This window comes from Eulemur rufifrons, chromosome 18 (genome assembly GCF_041146395.1).
Source record: "Eulemur rufifrons isolate Redbay chromosome 18, OSU_ERuf_1, whole genome shotgun sequence".
Taxonomy (NCBI): domain Eukaryota; kingdom Metazoa; phylum Chordata; class Mammalia; order Primates; family Lemuridae; genus Eulemur; species Eulemur rufifrons.
In genome coordinates this window covers 30113592-30125918 of record NC_091000.1, presented here as the reverse complement: position 1 = coordinate 30125918, position 12327 = coordinate 30113592, and the positions used below count along the sequence as shown (strand labels likewise).

Here is a 12327-nt window from a genome sequence, read left to right as displayed (position 1 = left end):
GACTCCATGGATAATAATGAGGTTGGAAACTCCTCGGTACAACCTGTTGGCTCATCTTGGAAGAAGAGTGTCATGCCAAATTATTTTTATGTGGTCAGGAATAATGTTCTAACAAGGGTAGATGGAGAGATGAGCATAAAGGGCAATTTTAATGGAAGGAATGAATAGTAATATTCACTTGGCAAAATGTGCTAATGCCTTGACAAGATACTATATGCTCTTGCTGCTAAAATTAGGTGCATATTAAGTTAGCAGCTCCTGTAGCTATGTGCTATCTTATAGAGTGAACTAGAGGAGAAAGAATATACCTTTCAGGATTTAGAAGTCCTTCATATGACCATATAATAATTGCTTGGAGAATACCTATTTAACCCAGAGTTTATGGTGCATTAACTGTATGAATTGGTCCTGAAAGTATTTGTAGAATAGGCAAGAAGTAATTTTATTTAAACGTAGTTGTAGTCTCTACCTACCTTTAACTCTCAGCTTTATACTGAAATCCTGAGTAATTGACATCTTTACTCTTGATGTTTCTTTCCTAAGCGCAGAATTTCAGAGTGGGATATCAGGTCTTTAGTGTGAAGCTACATCTACATTAAACCAGAAATCATTGGAAGTGACATTTGGAAAAGAAAACTTGGAAGTTAAACAACTGTGAACATTGATCATGGAAATCAAAGAGGAAGGGGCATCAGAAGAAGGCCAGCACTTTCTTCCTACAGCCCAGGCAAATGATACTGGGGACCCCCAGTTCACAAGTAAGTATGTGTGTGCCCCTCCCTCTGACTCTCTGAAGATACAGATCGTGTCAACTAAACACACATATATATGTGCATTCACAGAAAATGGTATGAGATTGCCTAAATAGATTTCCTTTGCACTGTTTACGTTGGTGTTGTGAGTGTACGATATGCCTCTTATCTTTTACCTTGGGTGAGACAGATGATAGTGCATGAAATGGTTAAATATTAAAGATTAGAATCAAAGTTTTTGAATATATACTAAGATACTAACAAATACCTTTTAAGTACATCTAGACACTAATACTTTCTAAGAACATTTTCTACTTGGCATTTATATAATCATATGTGGGATTATTTTTTGGACCATGGAACTTTCCTCTTTAAAGCCAAAAGGTATTAAGTTGAAAGCATTAGGAAAGAATGGTTATACAAAAAGCTCAGACTGCCACTGCCATTCCAGAGAGCGTTAAGTCACATTTATAGAGCGAGCATGGAGGTTTTGCCAAGATTTGCATTTGAACATAGAATTGGTTTTTGTGCTACTCAAGCCATTAAAATCATTAGAAAAATTGTATGTTTTCTCTCATGCTTAAAATTCTAGGGTTTGGGTTTTATTGTTTGGCATGAATTATGTCTTTTTCTTTTCTTTTCAGACAATTCCTATTGTCCAATTATTTAATACTGGCAAATATATGCCTAACCTTCTCATTTAATTTACATTATAAAAATAATCCTTAGAAAATGGCATTGGTTGGATGCATTTTTGAGAACTTTGGTTGTCAGAGCTTACAGCAGAGTTAATTGTTAATAACCTTTTTTAAAAATCCAGACATCTGAAGTTCACAAAGACTTACCTAATGATTGTCACTCTAACCTCTCTTAGAAAATCAGAAATTGTTAACCATACCATTGTTAAATGTCAGTAGGAGAAAAAATATATAGTAATTGTGCAAAAAAAAAAAATGCTAACACTGAATAAAAAAACAGATGATTTTTATTCAACAAGGTGGTTCTAAAAATATATTAGTGACCAAATAACAGTAAATTTAAATAATATCTGATGAATATACCAGCAAAAATAAGCAAGGATAGTATTTTTATAATATTCTTTCATTTATTGCCAAATGGTTAACTTTTCCATTCATTTTCTTTTGGCTTCTTTTGGCCACCCCTGATTTGTAACAAGGTGACATTCCATTCATGCACCCAGTGCTTCCACCTACCACATTATCACTTACTACGACCTGATCATTCTACCTTCTAACCATTAAATGTTTCCATTTCCATACCTTTGTTCTCAGACTCACTTTCCCTCTCACTTCATCTTAAATAATTTACTCATGTTGTTATAATTTTCAAACATTAATAACAAAAGAATGGAAACATTTAATGTAACTGTTGGTTTGAGCTATCAATAAATTATCAGAGAAACTAGCACCATAACCTATCCAGAGATATCACTTTAGTTAATAATTTACTATTTGCAGCAGGTCAGAGTAGCTTGAAAGAAAAATCCATTTAAAGGGAGTATTTTGGTGAGGTGGTTCTTTCAAAAGGTCCCACCTCTGTCCACATGCATCCAAAAGAAACAACTGTAGTTGAAATGTGTGTTTTATATTTGTCATGGGTTACAAAAACATTTTTTTCTTGGCTTCTTTATGGCCAAGAAGCTAAAAAGACCAATCAAATCTTGTTCCATCTAGTTCTGCTACATTTATGATGCCCTGCCCTGAGAACTTAGTCCTTTTAAGCCTGATTAACCAAATTTATCCATTCTACCAAATAATGTATTTATTCATTCTGGTCAGAGTGAAGCATAGTAATATATATTGTCATATTCTTGATAATGATTTAAATTTTTTTAAACCTGAGTGTGTACCTCTTATTTATAGGTATTCAGAAGACTCCAAATGAACCACAGTTGGAATTCATCCTTGGTAAGAAATTCCATCTTATTTGGATCAATCAGTATAAGAATTTGCTCAATAGTTTGCAAGTTGTACATACATTTCTTATATTGTTGCATGTTTTACAAACTTTTGTGAGCAATGTTCTATGAAAAAATCTGTTCTATGAGGTAGGTGTTATTTTCTCCCAGTTTATAAACTGAAAAATCAGAGTTGCTGAATAGATCAGTCTGCTACCTAAGGATTTAGGGTTCAATGATGATAGAGTTTTGCCTTTCAACCAGGTCTGCTGACCACAGATTTTATGCCCAGCAGTCATTCTAACATGGTGGCTGCATTTTGTTGTTAACTAATGTTTCTGGAAATCTGTTTGTCTAATTTTCTACTCCTAGGGGTGGATTCTGGACACACATTGTTTCCCATTGTGTTCCTTCATGGCATTTACAGAATTCTTGCTCCTTTCTGTCTTACTCAGAAATATCCTCTGACTCTTTCATATTGATTTTGTGGACAGATCTTTGCCATTTGAGAATTTAACTTTAAATCCAAGCTTTGACTGGCTTAAGCAACTCTAACAATCTGTCACATGCAGAAATTTGTAACTTTGTCCAAGGATGCTTTCAAAATGTCCACTCTGAGACTGGTCCTCTACTTACTTAGTGAGTGGAAACTGCTTTGTATTTGAATCAAGTATGACTGCAAAAATACTACTAGGAAATTAGTTGCAAAAAGTTATTTAAAGAGGGTAAAAATATGGTTCATATGAACTATATAAAGAGATCATTTTTTTCTCTCATAGTTCTGAAATATTTTGAAGGGGCAGATATATCTTTACATTTTATTATTAACTAGGTTTTATTAACTAACATATGCACTTATTCAATTTAATATACAAAGATCAGGTATATTTTAGTGTCAATCTTTACATATTAATATACATATTTTCTAAAGTTTTAGGGGCAAATTGAAATATATACATACATTATATTTCATTTTAGTGGTTGGAATTTCCAATTTTCTTAGGAATATATATTTTTATTAATTATGCTCAAATTTATATCCTTTGCTCAAAATATTTCATTTTGAAGTATAACTTATTGTGAGAATAATTGTGTGTAATTTATATTTTGGAGATTTTATTTTTATTATGAATGTAACTAAAATGTTCTATAAATTAAATATTCTAGATTTTTTAATTTTCCCAGATATTGAGAAATAGGCATAAGTGTGATAACTCAAGAAACTTTTGTGGTAACACCAATAAAGCTATTCTTTCTTTTTCTAGAGAATTTTTAGATGGTATCAGACATATTAATAAAAAGCACTTGTTTTCAGAAAGAGAGCTGAGGAGTGAAGGGAAGCCTAGTCACCTTTTGACTCACTGACTATAACTTTTGCTACTTGAGCCTTCGTCTATCCATCTTTCATTTTTAAGAGAAGAAACTCATGTTTTACTTTTTTGAAAGGTAAAAGTGAATATCTTCTGGAGTGCATTGGTATATTTCAAAGCGTAAATAAAAACTTTCTTGTTTGTATGTGTGAGGAGGAATCCAATGGAGACAGAAGGAATTGGAGTAGAGATTACCAGGTAAACATGGTGGCCAGCTTTCAAGAGACAGCCCAAATACCCGCCTTCTATTTCAATTAAAGTAATCTGCCTGAGACCACCAGAGTGCTAGCTGTCCTCCATTCAGGCTCTTTTCCTTCCCTGCCCCTCCCCCACCTACAGCTGACAAAAGAGGATTGAGCCAGGCCTCTCAGGAGAGGCTGCTTCCCCATGTTGATGTGCACACCCACATCGAGGCTTCCACAGAGAGTGGGCCTCAAATCTTTCCTCTCAACAACATGTAGTGAGCTCAGGGGTGCTTGGACTGTGAGCTCCCTGCTCACTGGCCAACCCCAGTGCTGCTTTTCCAGCTGCTCCATCAGAGCAGTGCACACCCTGAAGTGGAGGGACATCAAACCTGCTTGAGCACCCCGTAGGCAACTTGGGAACAGCACTCTTCTCCCTGGCACGGTCAGGGATTGATCTTTGGGGACTCAGGGACAGTCCCATGGTCCAGATTCTATACCCCCAGGACTCAATCATGTTGCTTGCGGGCACAGAGGGGAGATGTGTGAACTAACCCAAGAAGGCAAAGGAGCCCACGTGGGCAGAACTGAGAGGACAGTGCAATGTGGATCTGAGCTGCAGCACACTTGTGGAGCACCCTTCCCCCACTGGAAGGCCACACTCTAGGCCCGGGGTGGGATGCTGCATGGGGAGTTTGGCTGGTTTGGGCTCCTGTAAACTGGCAGACACTAGATAGAAGAACACTGCGGAGAAGGGGGGCGGGGAGGAGAGTGAAACCCACACCTGACAGCCAGATTGTGAATCTCTGATGGCTCCATCCCCAGAAGCAGACTTTCTGGCCTGGTGGGGCATTTCAGCCCCTCCTTGGTGGCCTGGAAGAAGTTGTAGTCAGTTGGGGCAAGGCCTGGTGAATACAGTGGATGACAGAGAATTTCCAAGTCCAGCTTCTGTAGTTTGAGCAGTGTTGTCTGTGTGACGTATGGTTAAGCATTGTTTTGCAAGAGGATTGGTCTGTCTCTGTCAACCAATCTCAGCTGCTTAATCACAAGCATCCTCATCATTTCATCCAACTGATTGCAGCAGACATCCAGTGTAATCGACTGACCAAGTTTCATGAAGCTGTAGTGGATAATACCAGCACTGGACCACCAAACAGACAACATTAACTTTTTTGGATGAATATTAGGTTTTGGAACTGTGTTTCAACACTTCATCTTTATCCAGCCATTGTGCTGAACATTTGCGATTGTCAAAAAGAATCCATTTTTCATCACACGTAATAATACAGTGTAGAGATAGTTTGCCTTTATGTTGTGACAGCAAAGAAAGGCAAGCTTCGAGAAGATTTCTCTTCTGATGCTCATTTACTTCATGCGGTACCCATCTATCCAGCTTCTTTACCTTGCCCATTTGTTTCCAACCGTCGAACATTGTTGGAATAGTAACGTCAAACCTTGCTGCTAATTCATGCGTAGGTTGAGATGGATTTGCTTCCACGACAGCTTTCAGCTCATTATTATCCACCTTGGTCTCAGGTCGCCTACATGGCTCATTTTCAAGATTAAAATTACCAGAATGGAACTTCTCAAACCATTGACACACTGTGTGTTCATTAGCCACATCCTTCCCAACACTTCATTGATATTTCCAGCTGCCTGCGCTACATTGCTTCAACGACAGAACTCATTAAAAAATAACACGAATTTTTGACTTAACCATGTTTTCACAAAAATTGCTCTCAAAAGTTTGAAAGATAATCACAAGCCAAACTGTGTGTTTGAAAGAATGAGGGTATACCTTCACAATAAAAACAAAACAAGAAGTGTCAAAGTGAAATGTCAGAGATGGCAACTATCAAACTTAGTACTTAAGGAAATCAGACATTTCATACTTAATAATATAATATAGATCTGATAAAGGGCTAACAACCAGAATCTGCAAAGAACTCAAGCAAATCAGCAAGACAAAAACAACCTCTTTAAAAAGTGGGCAAAAGATAGGAACAGAAGATTGTCAAAAGAAGATAGGAAATGGCCAATAAATATATGAAAAAATGCTCAACATCACTAATTATCAGGGAAATGCAAATTAAAACCACAGTGAGCTATCACCTTACCCCAGTTAGAATGGCTTTTATTAAAAAGTCCAAAAAGAGTAGATGCTGGCGTGGATGCAGAGAGAAAGGAATGCTTATATACTGTTGGTGGGACTGCAAATTAATACAACCTCTGTGGAAAACAGTGGGGAGATTCCTCGAAGAACTAAAAGTAGGTCTACCAGCAATCCCATTCCTGGGTATCTACCCAAAGGAAAAAAAGTCATTTTATCAAAAAGACACCTGCACTCAAATGTTTATTATACCACAATTCACAATTGCAAAGATTTGGAATCAACCCAAGTGCCAATCAGTTCATGAGTAGATTAACAAAATGTGGTATATGTATACCATGGAGTACTACTCAGCCATTAAAAATGATGAATTAATGCCTTTTGCAATTTGGATGGAACTGGAGACCATTATCCTAAGTGAAGTATCTAAAGAATGGCAAAATAAACACCACATGTACTCGCTATTAAATTGGAACTAACCAATAAGCACTCATGGACAGAGGGAAAGAAAACTCAGTGGAAATCAAGCAGGAGGTAGGGAGGATGGAAGGAATGGGCAAATACCTACCTAATGGGTACAATGAGCACTATCTGGGTGTTGGGCGCAATTATGGCCATTACTCAAGCATTACAAAAGTGATCCATGTAAGCAAAAACTAACCCCCTTAATATTTTGAAATAAAAAAATTAAAATGTGTCTTGTTCAAAGACCTAACTAGTTTCTTTGTTTTGAAAGCCTCGTTGAGCTCAGTAGCAATGCTGTTGTTATCACTCATATTTCTGGTTTTTATTCATAGATGTAAGAGATTAGCAGCTTTGAGAATTTATTCATAATAATGTTCCTCCAGTGTAAGAGAGCCTCAATTTTATTTTTTCTATTTTTATTCCAAAAACACACCAGAATTCTTAACAGATAATTTCATCTTATCAATTGGTGAGAAATGCCTAAGGAGTGAACAAAAGTTTACTAAAGAGTTATTTAGAGTCTTCAGGGAATTGTATTGTTGATCGTAGAAGACACATTCCCTAAACTGTTATCCTTCTTAGCACTTTAGGGTCCTCAACTGTACTATTTCTTGAAGAGTTTTTTGTTTTTTTTTTTAAACTACTCTTTCAAGGACATTACAGCTACACCCTTTGCAGGTGTATATTTTTGACATTTTTTTCTTTGGGTTTTTTTTAATCCCACAAGTCCTTCAACCTCACCTGTTGTATGAGTAATTTCTATTTATTTCATAACAAATAATGAAAGAATAATAGATTCTTAAATACTTTCATCATTGCTTAAGAATGTGCATATTTATGAATCAGAAGTAAAATTAGAACAAATTCTATCAAAAAGATACATGACAAGGCAGGGGGCTTTTTCCACCTAATTTCCCAACTAAATTTTTGGTGTTTTGACTCTCTACTGTTTACCAAACTATTAAAATAGTTTGGTAATTTCAATGGCCTTGAATTTTAAACTGGGAAAGCAGCCACAGTAATCATTTTGCTACGTGTCACGTTGCTTTGCTTTTTCCATTGAGGATTTGCTTGTCTGTGCTGCTATAAAATCATTACATCTTGCTGAAGTCCTCTGCTACATCTTTACTTAAGTAAATGAGGTAGGAGATACTTAGTCAATTGAGCAAGCTAATTGGCTAAAAATGTCCTGATAGCACAAGATAAGCATGTACTGAAAAAAATGAGTATCTCATGTCCATTGTTAACTATATTTCTAATGGTTGACTGCATTTAAATTAAATAATTCACTCTTACAACTGCAATTCTGCTTCCACAATTTGTTTCTTTGAGTGCAGCAATATTCTTTTTACTTTCACAAAGAAAGAAATAATTAAAAACCTAAGAGAATGCTGATTTTGTTTATGGTTTAATAAAATTGTTTTCATTTCAACCAAGCTGGCATTTAAGAAGAGAGATCATTTCTTAAGATCTGGGTACATTTCTTTATGGAAACTTATGGATAATGAATAAAGGCTAATCATGACAAAGATACCTAATACATTTTTATAAACTATTTTGACTTTATCCCCCTGATTATGTTTATAATGTTGATCACCACATGCCTTCGTTTGTTATCTCTAGAGTCAATAGTATGTTTATGAGACTATGTTTTCATAGTTTTATGTGTATAGCACATACATCATAAATCCAAAACAATAGGTACAAATATCTATTAAATACACAGGAGACAACGGCATGTGTATGTTTGCATGCAATCCTTAGGTTCTTTGACACTGAGAAGTCATGTTCTTGAAATTATTTTATCCATTGATGGCTGATTCTCAAAGGAAGCCAAATGATCAGATACAGAGTACAACAAAAGACACATTTTGTACATGTCAACGAGTGTTGGGGTTGATTATGTTAGGAATGGGGACACGGAAGCTAGAATGAAATCTTTAACAAGCACAAGCAATTTATTCATACAATGTATATTGGCAGAGGCATAGAAAACCTATAAATAAAATAATTCCAGATACTAAGTACTATGTAGACAGAAAAACATTGAGCATGCTTGAGGGAGAGGTAGTTAGCTTGGAGGGAAAAGGGGAAAAAGGCCTATTTTAGATACAGATTTCAAAGAAGGCCTCCAGGTGCTTATGCAGGGTCTGTAGATACTGATTTGGAAATTGTTTAGACTGAACCTAAGACCCAAGTGACTTTCTAAGCAGGAGGACACAAGCTATAGTAGATATTTAAACAGCAGATAAGAGTCCTGGGAATACTGGTGTTCAAGGGGAGTGAATTAGGTTGCTGGTTTGACCAGGCATGAGACCAGGTTACAGGTTGGTCTGGTCTTGAGGTAAAAAGAGCCACAGGGGAAATGGCAGGACAGTGAAGGACTATTAGCTGGGCTGCTGGAATGCCAAGGTCAGAGCAGAACAGCTGCAGGATAGACTAGATGCTGAGACAGCGAGACCCTACTCCTGCCTCCTGTGTTCCCCCATCACTTTCAGCCTCACCTGGGCCCCAGCTCTCTGGCTAACAGGATCAGGCCTGGTGATCGAGGCTGATGAACCTGTATTGAGAAAGAAAGAAAGAGACTTGGGATTGGAAGCCAACTGATTTTTAGATCTTTTTCTTTTTGTGAAGATGTTTTATCTTTTAAGAATCAATGTATTACTGGAATAATTTTCTTCCAGAGACTTTTTTCCTTTTGAATTTAAAATGTACCAAGTCCTCCCCTGTGGGTTTTATTAGTACATAAAACAGGAGTAATCTGAGATTCAAATTATTTAACAAAGCCTTTATTTTTCTCTAAAATGGATATAAATCTATGTTAACTGCTATAATTTTATGCTAATAGAGCAAAAATTATCACAAATAAAAATCAATAGTAGGCAATGTAGAAATACATCAGAGTTATCTCTAGAATATGATCACATATCATATGTTTTCCAACATAATTAACTCTTTTTATTCCTGTTTCATCATCTCATTTCTTGGCTTTTCTCCTAATACATCAAATTTAGGAGGGATGAAGGAACGTATAAGCCATTGTACTTCATCCCCAACTAAAAGTTGATAAGCACAAGCTATTGTTTAATTTCTAGAGTGAAACATACATTCTTTTTTTTTTTTTTTTTTTTGAGACAGAGTCTCACTCTGTTGCCCTGGCTAGAGTGAGTGCCGTGGCGTCAGCCTAGCTCACAGCAACCTCAAACTCCTGGGCTTAAGGGATCCTACTGCCTCAGCCTCCCGAGTAGCTGGGACTACAGGCATGCGCCACCATGCCCGGCTAATTTTTTGTATATATATATTTTAGTTGTCCATATAATTTCTTTCTATTTTTAGTAGAGACGGGGTCTCGCTCTTGCTCAGGCTGGTCTCGAACTCCTGACCTCCAGCGATCCACCCGTCTCGGCCTCCCAGAGTGCTAGGATTACAGGCGTGAGCCACCGCGCCCGGCCGAAACATACATTCTTAAGATGCAATACTAGGCTGTCATTAAAAATCATTTGTCAAAAAGGTATTTCATCACTCCAGAGAATATAAAAGATTTTAAAGCAGGATAACAAACTAGATGCACAACATGGCCCTCATTTAGCTATATGTGTTTGTGCAAAAGAACAAGATTGGAAGATAGGAGTGTCTTTAATTGCAGTTCTCACAGATTGGTAAAATTTTCATTTCCTTTGTAATGCTTTCCTCTATCTTCCAAAGTTTCTGGAATGTACCCATATAGATTTCATAATCGGTATTGTTTTTAATAAATGACCTGAATATGATGAACAAGAACAGTAGCATATCTGAAGAAGTAAAATTCTGCTCTTTCCTTAAGTCCGTTCATAGTAGAATTAGAAAGTAAAACTATGACTCCTGAAATTATTAAAAGACAGTTAAGGGCTAAGCTATTTCTTAGAATCTCTCAGATTGTTATGAATTTCATAAAGGATAAAAATTGTATGAGGAGTAGTCAGTGAGGTTTACTAAATAAGACTGACTAAAAGCATTTTTGAGGGAAGAAAACAGAATTGGAATATATAGATAAAAGGGGGAATCACATTCTAGACCAGGAGAGCAATGTAAGCAGACTCCAAATTCAGAACACACAAAGACACACAATAAATACTTATCTATTATTACACAAGCTATGTATATAAAGGCCAGCCATCTTGTCTTTCTAGAAAGAAAATGAAAATAACGGTCTTCTCAAATAGGATTCTTGATTCATCTACTTCCTGGTCCTTTGGGAGTAGTAGTATGTATAGAAAAATTACTGATTCCTTGTGTTTTACAGGAAATTAACTGCACATTCACTCTGTAAGCCATATTAGTCCTATCATACATAATATGACTAAACAGACAAAGCGAAGTGCAACACTTGTAGAAGCTCTGTTTTATCTATGGAAGTGGAGGATTAAAACAAAATGTCTGGTAGATATGCAATCCCCTATACACCTGTACCACGTAAATAGTGTGTACCATCCTAGAGTTCAATGATTAAAATTCACTTTTATCACATTATGTCCTGGTACAATGACAAGATGCCCTTAGGTAGGTTACTTCACGTATTATAGCAGATGTAAATTAGAAGTGACTATCCTCTTTGGTTGTTAAGGCTTTGTCCAGGAGTGTGCTGATTCTAAATACTTTGTTCTTCTGTTGAATCATGTATTAAATGATGTGTACTCATTCCGGAATTCATAGATCGAGCCACTATATAGCTCAGTTAGAAAAAAAGATTATGAAATCAAGTGATGGGATTTCTGTGTCGCTATTTAAAAGTGGATAGAAATCTGCCCAAACTGACAAGCTGCACAAGAAAGTCTCATTTCTTTACAGACACAGCATTTATAGCTGGCCATGTCCCTCCTTAACCTATAGGTCAAGTTCATTCATACTTTATGAATTGCTACAAATCAGACATTATTTTACACGTTTTGCTAAAAGAAAAAAAAAATCTTAGGAGGCCCAACTTACCAATTCTCTTCTGTATTCACACTTCTACTCTTTTGCTGGTCTGTGTTCTATAAATGATTCTAAAGCTCTGACTTTTTAAAAACTCCAGGGGGAGAATAGAGAATTTCAGTACATTTTTCTTAGTATTTTTACCCTCTACATGGTATGCTGAGCCAGCTGAGGGAATACCAAACACACAGGTATATTTTTGCACTTACTATATTGATAAAAATATAACTTCATGTAAGACGCAAGATGATCTTCAAAGCAACAAGATTAGCAACTGCTAAGAATTGGACAAGGCCTGTGCTTGCTTTATTTTGTTGCCTCATTATAAATGATTACCATTTTCTTTATTCTAACAGTAAAATACATATCCCTTATAAAACATTGCCTTCTACTGAACAACCATTTTCTGGGCACCTTCTAAAGACAAGACATTATTGTCTGAAGTACTGTGAGATCCCAGGAATAACTACCATTTTTCTAATATCTACTATATGCTTAGTTTAATTCTCTATAAACAGATGTCATGTATTCTTCACCACAGCTCTACAGGATAATAATGTTAAAAATGACTAACATT

At 36.2% G+C, this 12327-nt stretch overlaps 1 protein-coding gene across 4 annotated transcripts in view; it reads left to right on the top strand.

Moving 5' to 3' along the window:
* Positions 1 to 667: 667 nt before the first annotated feature.
* INPP4B (inositol polyphosphate-4-phosphatase type II B) overlaps positions 668 to 12327 on the top strand; it is a 336633-nt gene continuing 324973 nt past the window's right edge. For all 4 annotated transcript variants that reach the window (XM_069492955.1, XM_069492951.1, XM_069492954.1 and 1 more), the window contains exons 1-2: positions 668 to 758; positions 2636 to 2680. In XM_069492955.1, coding sequence (XP_069349056.1) covers positions 668 to 758; positions 2636 to 2680 — 136 coding nt within the window. The remainder of the gene's footprint in view (positions 759 to 2635; positions 2681 to 12327) is intronic.